Raw genomic sequence first — 24,888 nt, 5'->3', positions numbered from 1 at the left:
CAACTATTAAAGACTGTAGTTGGGGCAAAGGCAGGTAAATGGACTAATTAGCAGTGGTGATACAGAAACCTGTGGGCAGAATTACTCCCTATGATGGTGGCAGATTTACTGTTAAAGTTGCACCCACTGTGGGAGTTTATTTCTTACAGTGAATGATCCCATGCATTTGAGACCTAGCTGCAGATTGACAAGACAAGTCACCATGCAGGTCAATTTAGGCACCATCTGCCTTTTAAGCCATTTGCAAACGACGGCAAAATATTCTGATAGACAGGGTCTAGATTAATCTTTGCAGATTTGAGTTAGCCTATTAGGAATATAACAGACCCTGTTGGGATGGATCTCATATTCCAGGAATGCCATGCTCACAAAATAAAAACCAAAATATAGAGACAGAACTTGGGGAAATGGCATAAAGGCTGAGACTGGGTGAGTTTCTCAATGCAATCAGAAGCCACAGATATATGGAGTTCCATCCTGTGTTTCTTTTCCCTGAATTAGCCTGAGGGCCAAAGAATGCCACATAGTGATTCCTGGTTAATTATCACTGGTGTGATGATGGAATTGAATGCAAGCCTCTCCTCAATACAAAGACAATGGAAATAATATGAAAAGATTCTTGCTTATCTGGGTGAAACGTGACTTTTTGCATTCAAGGGAACTCTGTTGCTTATTGCAATCTGTGTGCAGGAAGTGTGGAGAAGATCACATTCCCTTTGAAAACACAGCTAGTCTTTTCTCTCTCTTACATGTGTATGCTGCAGACTGCCTGATGCAGCAGATGTCCCCTGCTGGGGTCGCTTGAAAGGATGTGGTTACATGAAAGCTTTGTTCTGTGGTAACCTTCACAACTATGCACAGACACTGTGAACCAAATGTTGTCTGAGGGTCAGTGAAGGGCAGATAGTGCAACTCTGGTGGCCTGCCTTTTGAAGCGCTGATTAGGCAGAAGTTCGGCAAAAGGATTTGATGTGGAGCTAAAGCAGCTTAATTTATTGGCACGTATCTCTGTTTAATTTTGGATTATATTATACTTGTTATCCTAGATGGAGCAGCCATCCTTGCTTTATTGTAGAATAAAAACACCAGAATAGAAAAATCCAAGCAATAAAGCTTAAAGTTTTTGGGTAATCCAGAATAAAATAACTTTGAATATCTTGAATAATAAAATGAATAATTTTGAATGAGAGGAGGGTAAATTTTCCATGGAATTCTGGCTGATATTCAGATTCAGATCGACTATCACATGTACATTGAAACATACAGTGAAGTGCTTTGTTTTATGTTAACAACCAACACAACCTAGGGACGTGCTGGGGGCAGCCACATATTCTGGCGCCAACCTAGCATGCCTACAGTGCTCAGCAGGATAACACAACACCACAAGCAACAAAACAAGCCCCTTTCCTCTTTACAACGCACCAAAGCACACACAGACACTCCTCCAATTCCGGGGCAGGCCTTTCTCTAGTCTCCAGTCTCCAGGTTTTGGCCATTAGACTTCAACTTCCGGACTTCTGATCAACCTTTGGTCTCCGAGCTTCAGCATTCCTTATTTGACAGTACAAATGTATTTTTTCATGTTTTCACGTGACATAGGCCATTCAGTCCACTGAGTCAATACTGGCTCTCAAAGTAATCCCATTAATATAATTGCCCCACCCATTTTCCTGTAACATGTTCTCTTTCACGTACCAATCAACATTACCCTGCTTCTACTACCATCTATCTACACAAAGGGTAATTTGCTGTAGCTAATTAACTTACCAACTGACATGATTTGGCATGTGGCAGGAAACTGGAGTACCTGGGGAAGAATGTGCAAACTTGACACACTGTACTGGAGCTGAGAATTGGATCCCTGGAACTGTGCAGCAACAGCACTTCCTGCTACACCACTGTGTCACTAGGCCAAATGATCTGGTTATTATTATACTTAATAAATTACAACTGGTCCTTGAGTTCAGAAATACTTAATTCCCTTGACCAAAAGTCATAACAGGCACAAAGCCAGTGCTGTTTATAAGGCTTGACAGCTCTACTCCATTTCAGATATAAATGATTGAACAATTTCTTTCTCAAAGAATGAGTCTGATGTAGTGAATTGGAGCTTCCAGCGAGGGTGAAGGTACAAACAAATGAAAGTCTCCAGACTGAAGTGGAAGCTGGGACTTCATGGATCTATCACAACCCATGAACAACAGCTTACTTTGATATAATGCTTTGAACAACAACAAACAATCCTAAAGTACTTTGCAAGAACCTTATCGATCTGAATTTGAACCTGAGCCACAAAGGAGGACAGAGACACCAAAGAATTTATTAAAAAATGAGGAGGGGAAACAGAAGTTTAGGGAGTGAAATTCACTGCCTGATGCACTGAGAGTAAGGCAGCCAATGATAGATTAGTGCGCAGAGGAAGGCTGCTTAGTACTCAGATATTTTATCAAATAATAGAGCATCAGTTTGAAGAGGGATACCTTTGCTGATATTTGGACTTCCAGTTTTTTTGGTTGTTTAACCATGAAGTCATCCAGTTGAAGATTAATGAACATATTACGGCTAGTTGTATATTTATGTATTTTAATTGCAGTGACAGTATCTGATAAGAAATTTAGAAGAGTCTATTTCGATGGACTAAGATATCTTTGTTGGTATGGAAGTATTTACTTGGTCAATATTAGTGGTTATCTAGCAGATTTTAAGAGAATTTACAGTATTTGCATTAAAGACATATGGTTTGAATTTCATTCCAGACTTTTGTCAAACTACTTAACGTGAACCCAAGGTTAGACCACAGGGACAACTACTTTTGGAGTAAATTGTTTGGCATTTGAGAGCTGAATTATCTAATGACTGAGGATTATGTCATCTGCAAACCACAATCTAAACAGCATGTTAGCTAATGCGATCTCCCAGATCAACCTGTTTTCTGCTTCACTCATCTATATATAATGCAGATATGCAGGAAACAGAGCTATGTTCTTTTCTTATGTTTTTTGTTGGTCTTTATATTTCCTTGACGAATGCAGTTCAATGCTTAATAAAGTTATTATTCCACCGTCCTATTTTCCATCAATGCAATATTCCCTTGCAAAGCAGAAAGCACATTGATATGTAGGCAACATACCCTTGCAAAGCAGAAGCATAGTGATAGCTTCTATATGTTCTCTGATAACACAGCCACAACCCACAATTGCCTCTCTTGAACCCATCACTGTATCTATCTACATTAAAAGACAGATTTTTGACATGTGTTATTGGAAGAGGTGACATTTCCTATTAAATAGTTGGAAAACTGAAAGCACTGGGGGAAAATTTATAATTAAGTGGAGTCATCTGTATTCTAGGCTTAATTTAGGTATGAAGGAAAAGCACCTGCTCATTGCAGTCTTCCAAACGAGGTATACTGGTCTGATCCAATCCGTCACAATGAGTCCTTGCACACATAGTTTTCATATGTGGTGTCCAAAGCCAGACCAATTCAAGCAAAAAAGATTGGTAGCTAGTTTAGTTAATCACACCACTTGTCCAAGCTGTCAAAAAGTGGACCTTTCAGTGACATTCAATAAAAATTGTTATATGCTAAAGTTAAAACACAATCCCTTGCAGCCGTCACTCACCAATGAATGGAAACTGCTCCCTGGACAGGCTGCAGATTTCTTCAGGGTTTCCAAGTAGATGCACTATCAACAGTAGTTGAGAAATGGCTCAATTTCCCACTAAATTACTGAGTTCATCAATCGGACCATTTGAAATGCCCTTGAATAGAAAAGCCAAAACAAAAGTAGTGGATAAGGCCCTCTCTGCCACTGAACACATCTAAATGGAGTGCTGTCCCGGGAAAGCGGCATCCATCATCAAGGGCCCTCACCATCCAGGACATGCTCTCTTCTCACTGCCGCCATCAGGAAGAAGGTACAGAAGGCTCAGGACCCACACCACCAGTTTTGGGAATAGTTATTACCCTAATCTATCAGGCTCTTGAAGCAGTGGGGATAACTTCACTCGCCGCACCACTGAACCGTTCCCACAATGTATGGACTCGCTTTCAAGAACTCTTCATAAGACATAGGAGCAGAACTAGACCATTCAGCATATCAAGTCCTCTCTGCCACTCCACCCTGGCTGATCCCCAATCCCACTCAACCACATACACCTGCCTTCTTGTCATATCCTCTGATGCCTTGACCGATCAGGAAACGATCAACATCCACCTTAAATATACCCACAGACTTGGCCTCCACCGCAGTCTCTGGAAGAGTATTCCACAGATTTGCTACTCTGGCTAACAAAGAAATCCTCCACCTCTGAAAGGTTGCTCCTCAACTTTACATAGAACATAGAACATAGAATAGTACAGCACATTACAGGCCCTTCGGCCCACAATATTGTGCCGTCCCTCAAACCCTGCCTCCCATGTAACCCCCCACCTTAAATTCCTCTATATACCTGTCTAGTAGACTCTTAAACTTCACTAGTGTATCTGCCTCCACCACTGACTCAGGCAGTGCATTCCACGCACCAACCACTCTCTGAGTAAAAAACCTTCCTCTATTATCCCCCTTGAACTTCCCACCCCTTACCTTAAAGCCATGTCCTCTTGTATTGAGCAGTAGTGCCCTGGGGAAGAGGGGCTGGCTATCCACTCTATCTATTCCTCTTACTATCTTGTACACCTCTATCATATCTCCTCTCATCCTCCTTCTCTCCAAAGAGTAAAGCCCTAGCTCCCTTAATCTCTGATCATAATGCATACTCTCTAAACCAGGCAGCATCCTGTTAAATCTCCTCTGTACCCTATCCAATGCTTCCACATCCTTCCTATAGTGAGATGACCAGAACTGGACACAGTACTCCAATTGTGGCCTAACCAGAGTTTTATAGAGCTGCATCATTACATCGCGACTCTTAAACTCTATCCCTTGACTTATGAAAGCCAACACCCCATAAGCTTTCTTAACTACCCTATCTACCTGTGAGGCAACTTTCAGGGATCTGTGGACATGTACCCCCAGATCCCTCTGCTCCTTGACACTACCAAGTATCCTGCCATTTACTTTGTACTCTGCCTTGGAGGTTGTGCCTCTAGTTCTGGGTATCATCTCATGTTCTTGATTTTTATTGCTTATTTATTATTATTATTTCTTATTTTTCTTTTGTATTTGCATAGTTTGTCGTCTTTTGCACATTGATTGTCTGTTCTATTGGGGCAGTCTTTCATTAATTCTAGTGTGTTTCTTGTATTTACTGTGAATGCTCTCAAGAAAATGAATCTCAGGATTGCATATGGTGACATGTGTAGTTTGATAATAAATTTACTTTGAACTTTCATTGATTTAGATACTGCAGAACAGCACAGCAGTTAGTGATGTTGCCTCACACTTCCAGGGATATTTATGTGATCTTAACTTCATGGAGATTGCATGTGATCTCATAGATTTCCATTGTACTCTGATTTATTTCCATAGCCCAGTGACATGCTGACAGGTTACTTGCCTGTTGCAATCGATCCCTGGTCTGGGTAAGTGGAAAAAATTAAAGGGAAAGATGATGATAACATGAGAGAGAGAAAATAAATTGCAGTACTACAGGGGAAAAAAAGAAAAATGATTTGCTAACATGGACTCCGTGGGCCAAATGTGCTTAGTTTTCATCATGATAAGTTATTTCCACTTCCAATACTTTGTCCAACTCTACTGTTACCCACCTGCTACTTTATAATAGTGCTATAAAGGGCCTGAGGCATTTGCAGTGATAGAGCTGCTACATAAGTATATGTATATACAATGTTAAACCCTTATCCAAAATTGCAAAATCCAAAACCGTTTTGAATGTTGACATGACGTTACCAGTGGAAATTCCACAAGGCGTTGGAATAATTTCCAAGCGATGAGTAGGTCTGTGCACCGCAGACGGTTCTGGGAACAGACTTCACATATGGAATGAACAGAAGTTAATGAGAAATAAAAAGCACTACATAAAGCAACAAATGAAGATCTCGATAATATATTGAAAGAACGGATTCATCAGTGTTGGAGTGAATGTATACTATACCTCTTAATAGTATGCTTATCATGAAACAAGGAAAGATCTGTCATGATGAACTGAAAATTGAAACTAATTGTGAATATTCATCAGGCTGGTTGCAGAAATTTAAGAAAAAGTACAGCATTAAATTCCAAACAAAAGAAAATCTGCAGATGCTGGAAATCCAAGCAACACACACAAAATGCTGGTGAAACTCAGCAGGCCAGGCAGCATCTATGAAAAAGAGTAAACCATTGAGGTCTCGGCCTGAAATGTCAATGGTTGTGTTGCTTGCACTGCATTGAATTTTAAAAAATTTGTGATGATAAAAATGTCTACTGATTACAAAGCAGCAGGGAAATTCATTGAAGTTTTCTAAGATCATCGCTGTTGAAAATCTAACATGCTGAATGGCTGCATCAATACATATGTGTGATGCACAAGTGACAGAAATAACTCTGAAAATATATAGCTCGGAAGGTTGCTGGTTGGGTTCAGTTGTTCTCTTATCTTGGCAATCCATTTGCAAATGTTTCGTCACCGTACAAGAGATACCATCAGTGCGCTGTTCATTTGTGGTGTGTCCTCTGACTGCTCGGCCCCCACATGCCTATTAATGTTGTCACCATGGAAACTCAACAGTGATGCAGGGAGATGTTCCCATTATTGCATGGCAAACTCTGTGTGTTGTGGTCTGAAATTTTGCCCACAATGGCTTATCAATAGGATTAAAGTCTATGTCTGTTTATAGAATTGATTGTGGAATTCTGCATGCTGCGTGTTTGCTTGCATCGTGACTTTGACTGATACCTAGTCGAATCTGTGTCCCTCTCGATCTTCATAGGTGGAGAGTAGGGAGAGTTGGTCATGCCACTTCACAGCCAATTGATGTTCTTGTGAATACAGTACTTGTGAATAGTTTCATCCCTTTTTGGCATGATCTTTAAGTTAGGTGGAAATAATTTCTGCATGAACCACAGATAGTATTGGTATGCATGTGTGATTTTATAAAAACATCATCATATGCATTTAATTTTGTGGGAGTTTATGCATGTTTTGTGCTTTATCATTGTGTCAAGTGCATAGTGATTTGGAACTTGACTGATGTATCTTGCAACTAGTATGGTTCCTGATTTGCTGTGAAGGGTTTTTTTAATATCGTAATTGCATCACAAAAGCTTGTGACTATGCAATCCAATTTCCAGCAAGGATCCTTCTCTATCTCCTGCTCCAGGAGTTGAATGCATGCACAACATCCAAATACTTTCTGTTCCTGAGACATGAGCTATATCTAGCAGGAAAGCTAAATGTGTTATTTTGTTCACAACATACCCTCAAACGCCTGACTTAAAATTGCCAGGCTTTTATTCCTCTGTAACAGATGATCTGGAAGTTAATATTTGGTGTATTCTTCTGAAAATTCTTTTTTTTTCTGCACTTTTCAGTGGCTATACCTTTAAAAATATGTAGCCAGAAAAAAGTCAGGATCATGCAGGTGCTTTATTCTATGATATTATAGGCAATAATGTTAAAGCATACATCATAGGAAGTAAAATACTGGAGAAATTTGGAATGACGGAGTCTGGGAGAGAGCCCAAATCCAGTCCAATTAATTCACTACTCTGCCGCAAGCAAAGAGCCTCAGAGTAAAACACTTTGGAAATGAAATGTCAATTGTAATTGACTAAATTGCACATATAACCTCACTGCAATGGAAGAATTGGAGGTTGTGAGAATTGTTTTATAGCTCATTATGGACCTTTCCAAAACTTAGGCCACTAGTTATAATTAGGCTTTAAAAATTGGTTGGCATAACATTGCCAATGTATGCAATTCATTGTTTATGAGGCTATTTTATAACAAAAATGCCACATCTCTCTCTTGAGTACAAATCATATGACTCTAATATATCATTTTATATGAAGTTGTCTGCATTGTTTCATTATGAAGTAGTAAAGTCACAGCCCACCCCTAATGCATTACCACCAAAGACTTTAGTATGCTGTTCATTTAGAATCAACAAGTGTCATTATGTTCTGTTTGGCACAGAGGGCAGCTGACATAATTCTAGAAACGTTTGAATGAGCATTTGCCATAGAAATTAACGCACTCAAAGATCTTCATCTAATACTTTTCGACAAAGCAAAATTTATCACTGTACTCTGTTTATATGACAATAGTAACCAGATTTTCCAGTTTAGTCATGAAATGCTAGATCATTGATATTATTACTGTCAGTAACACAACTGGCTTATAAGCAGTGAATTTCCCTCCTCAGTTTTGATGTTTGATAAATAAGAGGGCCCTGTATGATGTGCAGAGCCACGTGCCAAGCATCAAAGGAAAGAAATGTAAAATGAAGGCCACTCCAGCATCGTAACTGCAACAGCACGTCAAAAGAAGCCTAAAAATATCTGTTAACTAATTCTGCTAGTGTGCAGCTTTCTATAACTCCCACTGACAACTGTAAATTGTTGTTATCTTCACAAGCCTTTGCACTGCCCTCCACAATCTTAGTGCTGTCTTCTACTAACCTTCCTACGCAAATATAGGCAATATCAAGTCTACAAGGAGACTGACTTATTTTGAGAATGACACAATCTTCTGCATTGATTTATAGCTTTTTTTTGTGTCCCTGTACAACTGTTTTTCTTAACTGACAATATTTGGAAAAGCGTCCCATCCTTTCTAATCTGTGTATTTGGCCACATTCCAGATAGCATTGCACTGTTCATCGGCCTAAAATAGAAAATCAACTTTTCATTCATTTGGGATACTCTTGTTAAAATCTTCATACTTTTCCCTTAGAAATGGAATCACATAGAAAAATTTTCAAGTAGAAATGAGTCTGTCTCGCTTGATTTTAAATGAGTTAAATATAGCATACATGATTGCAACACAAGAGATTAGGACAAGAAAAACCTTATGCCTCCTTTTCAGCAGAAATCTTTGGTAGCTTAACTCTCTTAGTGTTCTTCTGCAGAGCATTTGTCTTTGCTGTTAAGCCTAGCACATTTCAATAAACTATATAGCTCATCCAAAGCTTTTCTCTAAATTTACTTCACAAACTTCCATTTCTCTACTAGGATCCAACATTTCTGCTTTCGACTAATATTAATTAGATTTGAATGTCCTGATGCATAAACTGGGCTATCCTGTATATTTTAGTGCTGTAATGTAGACACGGAGTACACATTTGGCACCAAACATATTGCCCACGAAAGTCACCTCAGTTATTGCAATAAATAATGAAATTATTGAACATCAAAATAGGAATGAAGTATGTGAATCAGAGTATTGTAACAAGGATAAGTTGACAAACTAGAGTTATACAGCACAGAAACAGATTCTTCAGCCCATCTCACCCACGCTGAGTATGATGTCTCTCTGAGTTAGTTCTGTTTGCCTACAATTGGTCCATATTCCTGTAGGCTTTTTCTATCCATGCACTTGTCCAAACATTGTAGTTGTTCTTGCTTGTACAGCTTCCTCTGGCAACTTGTTCCTTATACATGTCCATGTGAAAAATTTGCCTCTCAGGTTGCTTTCCCCTTTCCCCTTAAATCTATGCCCTCTGGTTTGGATTCCCCTACCCTGGGAAAAAGACTGTGACCATTCACCTTACCTGTATCCCTCACCTTAAATATCTGTAAGGTCACTTCTTCACCTCTTCAGCTCTAAGAAAAGAAATCACAACCCGTCTGGCCTCTCCATAACAGAAAAAAAGTAAATAAAGAAAATAAATTCAGATAGTTTGTATGTGTTTATGCATGGGTGAGAAGGAATTTAGATCATATTTTAGTTAGATACCTTCTACTAAGCTAAGCCAAGAAAATTATTCAATTAAAGTTGGATTTGTTGAACCAAAAAAAATTGAAAAAAATGACAATTAAATTGTGTTCCTTTATCTTATGAAACAGAATAACATATATAGAAAGGAAGAGAAAATGGTTTGGTATTTTGGTGTACTGTAATAACATGATTCTGAATGTAAAATTATTTGATAGTAATTCATTTCTACTATATAAATTTTGTACCAAAATTTTACAATACAATTTTGGTGTTATGCTTCAGCTGTTAATTTGATTTTTATTCCTTCTCTTTAGGTCTTACTCATCATCAGTGGGAATCTCAGTTTCTTAAACTGGTTGACTATTGTTCCCAGTATTGCTTGTTTTGATGACTCCAGTCTGGCCTTCCTCTTCAGCTCACGAAAAGGCAAAGCCAAAGATCAAGTATCCATGATTCAGGATAGAGAGGCAGTAGGTCAGAAACCACCTACTCATTATGGTATGTAATATGATTAATGATCTGCTCAGTGTTTCAGACTCAGGCCTTTTCAACCAACTCTACATTAGGTCCTTACCTCATTCACAATGAAGCACAGCAATTTTTCATTGTTAATAAAATGAGGCTTGATTCAAAATATCAGCTAATGCTAATATTACTATCCCTGGGGTAGAATGTGATTACTCTTTTGGTAGCAGATAAATTAAAAAAGAATTTAAAGTTAAATGGGATTCAGAATTTCAAGTCAGAAGTGTATTAATCAGTTAGTTTAGCATTATAGGTTATTGTGTATTTGCCAACTTACAGACAAGATCAACTCACAGAAATGTGAAAAATGCATCCATATTGTTTCCCGTGAACAGCCAGCAATGGTAATTACAGTTCTTTCCAGTTTTCATTATCACCTAGAAACTTGTAAGCTATTAACATATGAACCTGACAGCAATTTATCAGTGCTTCATAACTTTATCACATATTTTCAGCTGCCTCAGTCAGACCTGATGGTTCCCTACTAGAATTCTTGTCACTCGCATCCAGTTTTTCTCATTTCAACTCTTTGCAGCTCACTTGAAAAGTGCATGCATTGGATTCCACCATTTCAACTGAAGAGAAGTACAGACATACCCATGGTACAGTGGACATTTCAGGCCGAAACCATTCGGCAGGACTGGAGAAAAAAAAATCTGAGGAGCAGATTTGAAAGGTGTGCAGGGTGGGGTTTGGAAGGGAGAGAGAAACACCAGGCGATAGGTGGAACCGTGTGGTATAAGCTGGCGGTGAAGACGTTCCCGGAAAGCATTTCCAGCATCTGCAGATTTTCTATTGTTTGTGATTTGATTACTACTCTGCTAAGTCTTGTCCAAGATGCCTACCCTGAAGAAGTTTAAATCTTCCCTTTGACAGGAGTTCAGTGAAACTCTCTCACTGCTCCCCTGTTATGATCCCTGCTGCTCTTCAACTCTTTGACCACGTGCTTACCCAGACCTACTACTACAGCCATGTATCGTTTCTGGGAACATGTCTTTGCCGCCAGCTTATACCACACAGTTTCACCTATCGCCTGGTGTTTCTGTTTACCTTCCCCCCCACCTTTCAGATTTGCTCCTCAGCTGTTTTTCTCCAGTCCTGCTAAATCATTTCAGCCTGAAACGTTGACTCTGCTGTTTTCCATAGCATTCCTCCAGCATTTTGTGTGTGTTGCTCGGATTTCCAGCATCTGCAGATTTTCTCTTGTTTCCCATGGTACAATTTGCTTATTATTGTATAGAATTAGTGAACAAGGAATAGTTGAAAGACACCAGTTATGTATTGATTTCTCTTGGTTTTGGACAATTTATTAAACATTTTAAAAGTTTTTATACTGCCTCACCTATCTCACCTATGGGCTATCACCTGATAGGCTATAGTTCAGATGGTTATTCCTATTGTCAAAAAAACATTGTAGATATTCCAACACATCATCCTTTGCAACTACGGCCATTTCCAAAGGGATTCTGCCACTAAACATACCTTTATCCACCCCCCTCCACTTTCTGCAGGGATCACTCCCTCCATGATTCCCTTGTCCATTAATCTCCCTCCCGGCACTTATCCCTGCAAGTGGCCTAAGTGCTACACCTGCCCATTCATCTCCCCTTCACCTCCATTCAGGGCCCAAACTGTCCTTCCAGGTGAGGCACCACTTTACCTACATAACTGCTGGGTTCGTCTATTGTGTCTGGTGCTCCCTTGTCTCCTCTGTTCCCTATTCTGACCTTTTACCTCTTCTCACCTACCAATCACTTCCGAGGGTCCTCTCCTCCTCCCCTTTCTCCTATGGTCCACTCTCCTCTCCTACCAGATTCCTTCTTCTCCAGCCCTTGACCTTTCCCAGACACCTGGGTTTATTTATCACCTTCTAGCTAGCCTCTTTCCCCTTCTCCATCTTTTTATTCTGGCATCTTCCCCCTTCTTTCTCAGTCCTGGAGAAGGAGCTTGGCCCTGTTCATTCATTTCCATTTATGCTGCCTGACCTGAGTTCCTCCAGCATTGTGTGTGTGTTACTTGAATTTCCAGCATTTACAGATTGCTTGTGTTTATTGTAGATATTAGTTATGTCTGTTGCCTCCTCTTTAGACTTACCCTTGAGATTGAGGATGACATGTTACCTTTTGAGTTCTGTGTTTGCCTTTGTGGTGGATGAAGTCGTGAGATCTGCAAACTTTGCTGTAGTTGGAGTAGGAGGTGTTTGCTGGGAGCAAGCAGGTGGTATTTTACAAAATGTATACTTCCAAAACAACGACTGATAGTTCACAGTGCAAGTCCACATGCTCTTCCTCCATTTTAAGTTGTCTTTAACCGGAGCATCCCCATGAGTTGGTGAGGACATTACAGTTTCTCAAAAAAACTGTTCACCTGATAATCTCATGCCATATTTAGAATTTAGAAAAAAAGTGGTCAGCTGTGGTATTGCAGATAAATATGATGTAGCCTGCTTGTCAGACCCAACAAATATAATCAGGGCAGAGATACTGGTGTTTGTTCATTTATCCCAACTATTAGAGGGTTTTGTGGCGACTCCTTTGGTGATATCTTTTCATTGTTTAGCGATGTCTACTGTCCATATCTCAGATGTGTGCAGAAGGATAGAACTATTACAGTCAATACAGCCCAGTAGACTACTAGCTTTGTGCTGGGTTTGACGTTGTGATCTTCAAACTCTTTTCGTTAATTCGCTTGCTGTGTTTCCACAAAGCTACCTGCTCCAACTTTGCTGCCATCTCTCACCATCAAGAGCATGGAACATTAAATGTTATAGCACAGTAGAGGCTCTTTAGTCCATGATGCTGTGTTAATCTTTGAACCAACTCATCCCACGGTAGTGTAGTGGCTAGCGCGACGCTGTAACAACTCAGGGCATTTTGGAGTTTGGAGTGCAGTTCCGGCTCCAATCAGTAAAGGAGTGTCTATACATCCTCCCCATGGAATGTGTGGGCTTTCCCCCGGTGCTCTGGTTTCCTCCCACAGACCAAAGGCATACCAGTTGATTAATTGTTCATTGTAAATTGTCCCATGAATAGGGTAGGGTTAATCGGGGTTGTGGGGTTGCTGAGGCAGCATGGCTTGAAGAGCTGGAAGGGCCTACTCCTTGCTGAATCGCTAAGTAAATAAATAATGTAAGATGAATCAAGCCCTTTCCTCCCACATAGTCCTCCATGTTTCTTTCATCCATGTGCCAATCTAAGAGACTTTAAGTGTCCCAAAAGTATCTACCTCTAACACTGCCCTTTGCAGTGTGTTCCATGCACCCACTGCTCTGCGTAAAAGAACCTACCTCTGACATTTCCCCCCCCCACCATACTTTTCCTCACATCACTATAAAATTATGCTCCCTCATATTTGCCATTTCCACCCTGGGAGAAAGTCTCTGGCTGTCCAATCAATCTATACCTCTTATCATTTTATACATCTCTATCAAATCACCTTTTACCCTCCTTCATTTCAAAGAGGAAAGACCTAGCTTGTTCAATCTATCCTCAAGCGATATCACGAACAGGAGAAAATCTGCAGATGCTGGAAATCCAAGTGACACACATGCAATGCTGCAGGAGCTCAGCAGGCCAGGCAACGTCTCTGGAAAAGAGTCCTGAAGAAGAGCCTTGGACCAAAAGGTCAACTGTACTCTTTTCCATAGATCTTTAGGAAGAGGTACAGTCGACGTTTCAGGCCGAGACCCTTCGTCAGGACTAACGAAGGATCCTGACGTTAGTCCTGACGAAGGGTCTTGGCCTGAAACGTCAGTTAGTCCTGACGAAGGGTCTCGGCCTGAAACGTCGACTGTACCTCTTCCTACAGATGCTGCCTGGCCTGCTGCGTTCACCAGCAACTTTGATGTGTGTTGCTTGAATTTCCAGCATCTGCAGAATTCCTGTTGTTTTCTTTTCCATAGATGTTGCCGGCCCAGCTAAGCTCCTCCAGCATTGTGTGTGTGTTGCTCAGATGACATGCTCTCTAATCGAGGCAGCATCTTGGTAAATTTTCTCTGCAGCTTCTCTAAAGCTTCCTATAATGAGGCAGCCAGAACTGAACGAACAATCCAAGTGTGGTTTAACTAGAGTTTTATAGAGCTGCAACGTTTTTTCACATTTCTTGAACTCAGCCCTCCAGTTCATGAAAGTCAACATGCATTATGCCTTGTTAAACACCCTATCAACTTGCTTAGCAACTTTGAGGGATCAAAGGTTTCCTGACTTTTTGAATGAACCTACCATGTGGAATCTTCTCAAACATCTTACTAAAACCCTCATACACCACATCTACTGCTCTATCTTTATCTATTTGTTCTGTCACTTTTTCAAAAAATTCAATCAGGCTCTTGTGGCAAGACCTGCTCCTCATAAAGCTGTGTTGATTAACCCTAATCAAACTATGCTTCTCCAAATGCTTGCAAATCCTCTCTCTAAGAATCCTTTCCAATATTTTGCCCATTATTGGTGTAAGGCTCACTGGCCTATAATTCATAGGATTATCTCTATCAGCTTTCTTGAACAAACAGTTGCCACCCACCAATCTTCTGGTACTACTACTGTGGCAAATGAAAATGCAAAAATTATCGCCAAAGGTGAGGCAATCTCTTCCCTCACTTCCTGTCGGAGTATATCCTGTCCAATTCCAGGCTTATCTGTTGAGATGTTTTCAGAAGATCCAGCCTGTCCTCTTTCTTAATGTCAACATAGAAACATAGAAAATAGGTGCAGGAGTAGGCCATTCGGCCCTTCGAGCCTGCACCGCCATTCAGTATGATCATGGCTGATCATCCAACTCAGAACCCTGTACCAGCCTTCCCTCCATACCCCCTGATCCCTTTAGCCACAAAGGCCATATCTAACTCCCTCTTAAATATAGCCAATGAACTGGCCTCAACTGTTTCCTCTGGCAGAGAGTTCCACAGATTCACCACTCTCTGTGTGAAGAAGTTTTTCCTAATCTCGGTCCTAAAAGGCTTCTCCTTTATCCTCAAACTGTGACCCCTCATTCTGGACTTCCCCAACATTGGGAACAATCTTCCTGCATCTAGCCTGTCTAATCCCTTTAGGATTTTATACGTTTCAATAAGATCCCCCCTCAATCTTCTAAATTCCAACGAGTATAAGCCTAGTTCATCCAGTCTTTCATCATATGAAAGTCCTACCATCCCAGGAATCAATCTGGTGAACCTTCTTTGTACTCACTCTATGGCAAGGATGTCTTTCCTCAGGTTAGGGGACCAAAACTGCACACAATACTCCAGGTGTGGTCTCACCAAGGCCTTGTACAACTGCAGTAGTACCTCCCTGCTCCTGTACTCGAATCCTCTCGCTATAAATGCCAGCATACCATTCGCCTTTTTCACCGCCTGCTGTACCTGCATGCCCACTTTCAATGACTGGTGTATAATGACACCCAGGTCTCATTGCACCTCCCTTTTTCCTAATCGGCCACCATTCAGATAATAATTTGTTTTCCTGTTTTTGCCACCAAAGTGGATAACTTCACATTTATCCACATTAAATTGCATCTGCCATGAGTTTGCCCACTCACCTAACCTATCCAAGTCACCTTGCATCCTCTTAGCATCCTCCTCACAGCTAACACTGCCGCCCAGCTTCGTGTCATCCGCAAACTTGGAGATGCTGCATTTAATTCCCTCATCCAAGTCATTAATATATATTGTAAACAACTGGGGTCCCAGCACTGAGCCTTGCGGTACCCCACTAGTCACAGCCTGCCATTCTGAAAAGGTCCCGTTTATTCCCACTCTTTGCTTCCTGTCTGCCAACCAATTCTCTATCCACATCAATACCTTACCCCCAATATTGTGTGCTTTAAGTTTGCACACTAATCTCCTGTGTGAGACCTTGTCAAAAGCCTTTTGAAAATCCAAATATACCACATCCACTGGTTCTCCCCTATCCACTCTACTAGTTACATCCTCAAAAAATTCTATGAGATTCGTCAGATATGATTTTCCTTTCACAAATCCATGCTGACTTTGTCCGATGATTTCACCGCTTTCCAAATGTGCTGTTATCACATCTTTGATAACTGACTCTAGCAGTTTCCCCACCACCGATGTTAGGCTAACCGGTCTATAATTCCCTGGTTTCTCTCTCCCTCCTTTTTTAAAATGTGGGGTTACATTAGCCACCCTCCAATCCTCAGGAACTAGTCCAGAATCTAAAGAGTTTTGAAAAATTATCACTAATGCATCCACTATTTCTTGGGCTACTTCCTTAAGCACTCTGGGATGCAGACCATCTGGCCCTGGAGATTTATCCACCTTTAATCCCATCAATTTACCTAACACCACTTCCCTACTAACATGTATTTCCCTCAGTTCCTCCATCTCACTGGACCCTCTGTCCCCTACTATTTCTGGAAGATTATTTATGTCCTCCTTAGTGAAGACAGAACCAAAGTAATTATTCAATTGATCTGCCATGTCCTTGCTCCCCATAATCAATTCACCTGTTTCTGTTTGTAGGGGACCTACATTTGTCTTAACCAATCTTTTTCTTTTCACATATCTATAAAAGCTTTTACAGTCAGTTTTTACGTTCCCTGCCAGTTTTCTCTCATAATCTTTTTTCCCCTTTGTAATTAAGCCCTTTGTCCTCCTCTGCTGAACTCTGAATTTCTCCCAGTCCTCAGGTGATCTACTTTTTCTGGCTAATTTGTATGCTTCTTCTTTGGAATTGATACTATCCCTAATTTCCCTTGTCAGCCATGGGTCCAGCATATTAGCATGTTCTGTATTCCCCTCAAAATTCAATAAGTTATTTCACTGCTGCAAAGTATCCCTACCACCTCCTACTCTGGGCACATTTCCTCTTTTATCCCTGATCACTCCTACCCTCACTCCAGTCCTTCTCCTGTTCTTCATGTAAGTGTAGAGTGCCTTAGGGTTTTCTATTGTTCCACCAAAGCTTCTCATGTCCCCTTCTGGATCTCCTAAGTCTATTCTTAAGCTCCTTCCTGGCTACCTTGTAACTGTCTTAAGCCTGGTCTGATACATGCTTCCCCAACCCTTAAGTAAGCTTCCTTCTTCTTGTCAACATGTACCACATCTCTTGTTAACCATAGTCCCATCACCCTACCATCCTTTCTCTGCCTGAATGGGACAAAGCTTACCAGAACTCTCTGCAAGTGCTCCCTCAACAACCTCCACATTTCGATTGTGAATTTCCCTGAGTACATCTCTTCCCAATTTATGCTCCCATTCCTGCCTAATTCAATTCAATACTTTTCCATTCTTTCTGCTCCTATCCCTGTCCAAGCCTATGGTAAATCCACATCCAAGCTGACAAATAGTAATGTCCTCGGAGCAGACACTATTTTTGTTGATGATCTAAAATGTAGTAGTGAAGTGGCATTAGTTGGTGAAGGATTTTCTGTAAACACTCTCTTTGGTTTCTCTCTCTTTCTCTCGCACTGTCTTCCCCTTCCCAAACAAACAAACACACACACACACACACACACACACACACACACACACACACACACAATGTCACAAGTGTGTTGTTTTTCTTGGACACCAAGATTACACAGTATCACACACATTTTCCGGACAGGATTGGAGCAGTATCAGGTGCAGTTTCACAATTTGCCTCAGTATGTTCAGAATCATTATGGAGTAAAAATAGGGTATTCCTGCGACCATTCAGCAACTCTTCTTCCTGCATTAAAAAAAATCTGTTTGTAAGTTAAGGGTTATTGAACATTTTATAGCATTACCATGGTTGCTTCCATATGATTTCATGATTGCTTTCAAAATAATAATTCTTGAAACATGTCACTTTGTATATGTAATTAATGACAGTGTGTTAACACCTGGGTCATTAAGCAGTTTGATTTATTTGTTACTCGGCAAACGGCCCAAGCCAGAACAACATCTGAACTCTTAGCTCTGCGATGTTACTTAGCTCATTATTTTGCTCTATTGCCCAATATATCATAAAGATGTGTTCATTAAATATTCATTTATGCCAATTAAGCTTTGGGAAAAGTTAATTTGCCAGATCCAGAATCTTTGAATTGAAATGAAATAAAAGTCAGGTTTGTTTCAGTTACATTGAGTGATTACTGTTGAAGTTTATAGTTACTAAAATACTAATTTGTAAAGAATGTATTTGTTTTAATTTGATTGAGCTCTTTGAAAAATGAGATGTGATAGCACTGGTATTATTTATGCTTCCTGCCCAATCCCTTCCACTCCAAGTAAATGGTAGGAGTCGTCCAGTTCCTCTCGGTTTTGTAGTGTGTGCATGTAGAATCTAACTTGGAGCAGTGAAGCAGAGTAGGGCTAAGTGCTGTGTGAGAGACCAACATTAGCAACTTTTTTTAAGATAGCTTAGAATTTAGAACATTGAATGGAGTGATAAATTGGATTTAAATCTCATTACATGAAGTATCTAAGGGAAGTACTATTTGGTGTATTCAAAGAAAAACCGCATCAGCACAGAGATGTAGAGAAATAGAGGGATATGTTGATGAAGTTAAAAAGGGGAGGAGGAAGTTTGTAGTGAGCAAAAATGCTGATTGGGACTTGATTGACTAATAACTTCTGTGAATTCAGCAATAAATTTTATACTTTTATATAATCCAGGTATGTGTCATTAGGTTGAGGACGTAAAATTGTACTAAGAAGCCGTTGATTAAGTTGTGATTTTTCATGAGTAGCAGGGGAAGAAAGACAAAGATGGGAGTAATGTATAGACCTCCAAAATGTGACCTCTCAATAGGTCTCAAGTGCATTAAGATAGATAGATACTTTATTGATCCCAAAAGAAATTACAGTATTATAGTAGCATTACAAGTGCACAGATATACAAACATTAGAAGAGAAGTAAAAAAAAGAATAAAAAAGCCAAGTTACCTCAAAGAGTCTATCAGGAGGGTATCAACACTTTCCTAGCTGTAGGTTAACTCATTATAGAGCCTAATGGTCGAGGGTAAGAATGACCTCATAAAGCGCCCTTTGGAGCAGCGCAGTTAGCTTGTTTTATTACTAAAGGTGCTTCTCTGTTCCATCAAGGTAGCCTGCAGAGGGTAAGAAACATTGTCCAGAATTGCCAGGATTTCCTGTAGGGTCCTTTGTTCTACCACAGCCTCTAGTGTGTCCAGTTTGACTCCTATAACAGAGCCAGCCTTTCTAATCAGCTTATTGAGCCTGTTGGTATCATCCACATTGATGCCATTGCCCAGCACACCACCACATAGAAGATAGTACTGGCAACAACAGACAGATGTAAAATGTGAAGGAGAAGCCTGCATACTCGAAAGGACCTCAGTCTCCTCAGGAAGTAGGGAATATTAAGGGATTAATAATGGGGAAATATCAAGGGCACATTTCAAAGGAACTGTAATTATCATGGGAGCTGCCAATCTATATATTGATTGAACAAATCAAACTGGAAAAGGTATCATAGAAGAATTTGTGGAATACCCAAGAGATTGCTTTTTAGAGCAGTATATTGCAGAACCTACCCAGGAATGGGTTATTTTGGATTTGCTCTTAGATATTGAGAAAGGATTAGTATAATATCCTGTGTTCAAAGATCCCCAAGGAGGTAATGATAACAATGCCGTTTGAGAATAAACACCAAAGGTCCATAATTAGTGTCTTCAGTTTAACTAAGAGTGATTTTATTGGTATGAGGGAAGAGTTGCCCTAGGTGGGCTGGATAAATTAAGTAAGAGATGGGTCAATAGAAGAAAAGTGGTAAATATTCAAATACCTGGTGTATGAAGCTCAGTAACAGTTTATCCCAGACAAAATGAGGTATCCATGGGAAAGACACAGAAACCATGGTTAACAAAGGAGATAAAATTAAATTAGAAAACTAGAGTATATAAACAGGGTAAGGGTCACTGCTAGACCAGAAACGGAAAAGCTTTTAGAATCCAGAAGCGAGAGAGTAAACAGCTCATATGAAGGTGAAAATGTATTGTGAGAGAAAACATCAATGTAATTCTTAGTCCATAAGTTGTTCACTATTTACATTCATGACTTGGAGGAAGAAATGGTCCATAAGGTTCCAGAATTTACCAATGATATGAAAATAGGTAGAAGGCCATATTGTGCAAGGATACTGTGATTCTGGAATAGGATACAGATAGATTGACTGAATAGGCAAAATCTGGCAAATAAAGTTTAATATGAGGAAGTGTGAGGTTGTGCACTTCAGGAAGAGAGAACAAAAGGCAGGTTATTTTCTAAATGGAGAAAAACTGCAAGTGGGTGAAGTGCAAAGAGATCAAGGTGTTCTTGTCCATAAATCACAAAACATTCACAGGCAGGTCCAATGAGTACTTGAGAAGCCAAACGGCATTCTGGTCTTCATTGCAAAGCAGTTGGTGTTCAAAAATAAAGAGGTTTTGTTGCAATTGTACAAGACGTCAGTGAAGTCAGAGCTGGAATACTGTGCATGGTTTTTTCCCTTACCTATAAAAAAGATATAGTAACTTAGGAGGTAGTCCAAAGGAGGTTTACCAGGCTAAGAGTGTTGCATTACTATAAGAGACTTAATAATTTTGGCCTGCCTATATTAGATTTTAGAAAAATGATGGTGACCTTATTCAAACGTATCAGGAGGCTTGACAGGCTAGATGTTTTCACTGGTGCAAGATTCCTGGCTGAGGGAACGTTACATCAATATCAACATAAGGGTCTGGTTATTGGACATGGAGGTGCATAGAAATATATTTACTCTGGAATTCTCTGCCTGGTGGTTGGTGGTATTTGAATCTTTAGAAGTATTTAAAGTGGAGGTGGATAAATACTTGATAGAGTAAAGTATGGAAAAATGTAAAGAAGTGGAGTTGAACCCATTATAGATCAGCCATGATCACACTAATTGGTAGGTGGACCTGAGTGCCTACTCTTGTTCCTATTTTCTTATGTCTTTTTTTCTTAAGTATATTCTAAAGTCCACATCTATCACTTGCTATTGGCTTCTCTGAGTAGACAGCATTGAATATTAGTGATGGTGTAAGACTTTGGTGACTTGGAAGTGATTGTGCTCCCACAAATCAATTTCTAAGCAGACAAATTGGTTTATTATTGTCACATGTACTGAAGTACAGTGAGAAATCTTGTTCTGCATGCTTTGCATACAGATAATTTCATCACATAAATATATTAACACAGTACAAGGCAAAAGCAATAACAATGCAGAATATAGTACTGCAGTTATGGAGGAAGTTTCGTGCAGGCAGATAATAAGGCGAAAGGCTATGATGCGGTAAACTGTAAGGTCAAGAGTCCATTGTATCTTACCAGAGGTCCATTCAGTAGTTTTGTGACAGCAGGATAGAAGCTGTCTTTGAGCCAGGTGATATGTAGTTTCAGGCGCTTGTTTCTGCCCAGTGGAAGTGGGGAGAAGTGGGAATGCCTGGAGTACGAGGGGTCTTTGATTATGTTGGCTGATTCATTGAGGCACTTGGAAGTGTAGACAGAGTTTACACTTCAGAAGTTTTCAGAAGTTTTCTGATGACTCTGCCATAGTTGGATGCATCAGCAAGGGAGATGAGGCTGAGTACAGGGCTACGGTAGGAAACTTTGTCACATGATGTGAGCAGAATTATCTGCAGCTTAATGTGAAAAAGACTAAGGAGCTGGTGGTAGACCTGAGGAGAGCTAAGGTACCGGTGACCCCTGTTTCCATCCAGGGGGTCAGTGTGGACATGGTGGAGGATTACAAATACCTGGGGATACGAATTGACAATAAACTGGACTGGTCAAAGAACACTGAGGCTGTCTACAAGAAGGGTCAGAGCCGTCTCTATTTCCTGAGGAGACTGAGGTTCTTTAACATCTGTCGGACAATGCTGAGGATGTTTTACGAGTCTGTGGTGGCCAGTGCTATCACGTTTGTGTTGTGTGCTGGGGCAGCAGGCTGAGGGTAGCAGACACCAACAGAATCAACAAACTCATTCGTAAGGCCAGTGATGTTGTGGGGATGGAACTGGACTCTCTGACGGTGGTGTCTGAAAAGAGGATGCTGTCCAAGTTGCATGCCATCTTGGACAATGTCTCCCATCCACTACATAATGTACTGGTTGGGCACAGGAGTACATTCAGCCAGGGACTCATTCCACCGAGATGCAACACAGAGCATCATAGGAAGTCATTCCTGCCTGTGGCCGTCAAACTTTACAACTCCTCCCTTGGAGGGTCAGACACCCTGAGCCAATAGGCTGGTCCTGGACTTATTTCCTGGCATAATTTACATATTACTATTTAACTATTTATGGTTTTATTACTATTTAATTATTTATGGTGCAACTGTAACGAAAACCAATTTCCCCCGGGATCAATAAAGTATGACTATGACTTATGAGTTCATGGAAGGGAGGCTGGTTCTCATGATCTGCTAAACTATGTTCACAACTCTTTGCAGTTTCTTGTGGACTAAGGCAGACCAGTTGTCTTGCCATGCTGTGATGCATCTGAATAGAATGCTTTCTATGGTGCACCTATATAAATTTCTCTTGTCCTTCCCAGTACTCAGATTTTGCAGAAAAGGAGATGCTTTCAAAGTGGATGGATATTGAGCTTGGTTGCAGACAATTCAATCAAAGGAACTGTCAAGAACCAGTGTTGTTCTTGCTGCATTCAATCAGGAGCACAGTTAACATTCCACATACCCTCTAACTGAGTTTTACACACTTTAGATGATCTTTAGGGAATCAGGAAGTCAGCATCCAGGTGAAGACTGTCCACCATCTGACTGATGTTGTGGTTATATGTGTGTTGTTCAGCAGTCAGTAAGTGGGAACTACAGACCCTATTGCTGTTTGGAAATCAAAAAAGCTGAGGATGCTGGAGATCTGAAATAAAATCAGGAAATGCTGGAAATACTTAGCAGGTCTGGCAGTAACTATAGAAAGAGAAAAAAAGTTATTATTTCAGGTCAAAGGCCATTTATCAAACCTTGAAGAAGGGTCTTCAGCCTGAAACGTTAACACTGTTTCTCTTCCCACAGCTCCTACCTGACCTGGTTAGACAATGTTAGCCGCCACAGCTGTTATTTGATTCTCCTCGACTCAAGCCCCAGTTTGTTTTGATGAGCGAGGTAGCAGTGTGTCAAACTAACTGAGTCAGTCTGTAACACTCATTAGTATTTCATCTGTCTATATGATATTAAAGCAGTCATTCTCAATGCTTTCTTTCTCAGGTGCCTTCATTCGACGTTGTCTGAACATCTCCTTTGGGGTCCTCATTGCTTACCTCAGTCTACCAGTGATTGTAAACCTGTTTAGTTCAACACAAATGATGAACACTTCCTTTAATCCATTGCGAATTGTCAACACCTATGGAGCCTTTGGAAGGTACAAAGCAGGGAACAGCTCTGTAATCCAATAATATTGTCACCTTTCACACAAACAGTATTTTTCATGATCTCTCATGAGTTGAGATTCGTCACAAATATGGTGAGATCTGATGGTTTACTTATTCTGCTTCAAGTGTGCCCAGTTGTACAAAATAATGTTAGTCTTTAATTAATTTTTATACAGATTGCTGATAACCTTATCAATAGTTAACTTACTTATGTACTTAGCCCATCACCCCTACTGGGGCATAGGCCACCAAAAGTAGCTTGCTACTGTCTTTCACATTGTCCCCAGGTGTACCCCATCTTAGTGTATCCCTCCTCTTCCAGGGATGAGGTCTTTGGAGCTTCTGTAGCGCAAGGTTTTCTACAGGATGGAATTACTAAACCCATACCCAACTCTCCTTTCTCATTTGGGTTTGGGACTGTCCGAATGGAGTTATCCACAGTTAGGATTTCATTGAATATGTTCAGAAAACAAAGACATTATTTGAGAAAGTTTCCAAGACTTGGGGACCTGAGTTATAGTGAAAGGTTGGGCAGACTATTCTTAGAATATAGAAGACTGAAGGGTGAGAAGTGAATAAACTTGCATGAGGGGCATAGATAGGGTGAGCTCACACAGTCTTTTTCCCAGTGAAAGTGAACCAAAAACTAGAGGTAAGAAGGGAAAGATTTAAAAGGGATTTCAGGAGGACAGTAACATAGTGGTTTACCCAATGCTTTACACTATCAGAGACCGGGGTTCAATTCCCACCGCTACCTGTAAGGAATCTGTACATTGTGTGTGTGGTTGCGTAGGTTTCCTCCAACAGTCCAAAGATATATTAATGATTATAAATTGTTCTGTGATTAGGCTAGGATTAAATTGGAGGTTGCTGGGCGGCACAGCTCAAAGGGCCGGAAGGGCCAATTCCACACTGTGCCCCAATAAATAAAACATCATCTTCATGCAGGGTCTGGTGTGTGTATGGAATGAGCTGCCAGAAAAAATAGTTTAGCTAGCTACAATAACAGCATTTAAAAGACATTTGGAAAAGTACATTGATAGGTACAGTTTAGAGGGTATACCAGCCAAATACGGGCAAAAGGGATTAGCTTATTCGGTCACCTTGATTGACGTGGACATGTCGGGCTGAAATCCCATTTCTGTGCTGTATGACTCTATGTCCCTATATACTCTCTGTCTCTATATACTCTCTATCAACTATTCATA

At 40.4% G+C, this 24,888-nt stretch overlaps 1 protein-coding gene across 3 annotated transcripts in view; it reads left to right on the top strand.

The window, feature by feature from the left end:
- The window catches only part of lmf1 (lipase maturation factor 1), a 523,997-nt gene that overhangs the window by 415,428 nt on the left and 83,681 nt on the right, over positions 1-24,888 (top strand). For all 3 annotated transcript variants that reach the window (XM_072268434.1, XM_072268435.1, XM_072268436.1), the window contains 2 exons: positions 10,137-10,320; positions 23,517-23,670. In XM_072268434.1, the coding sequence (XP_072124535.1) occupies positions 10,137-10,320; positions 23,517-23,670 (338 nt within the window). The remainder of the gene's footprint in view (positions 1-10,136; positions 10,321-23,516; positions 23,671-24,888) is intronic.

Source organism: Mobula birostris, chromosome 9 (genome assembly GCF_030028105.1).
Source record: "Mobula birostris isolate sMobBir1 chromosome 9, sMobBir1.hap1, whole genome shotgun sequence".
NCBI lineage: Eukaryota > Metazoa > Chordata > Chondrichthyes > Myliobatiformes > Myliobatidae > Mobula > Mobula birostris.
The sequence above is the reverse complement of the archived record's forward strand: the minus strand, read 5'-3'. Positions and strand labels throughout refer to the sequence as shown.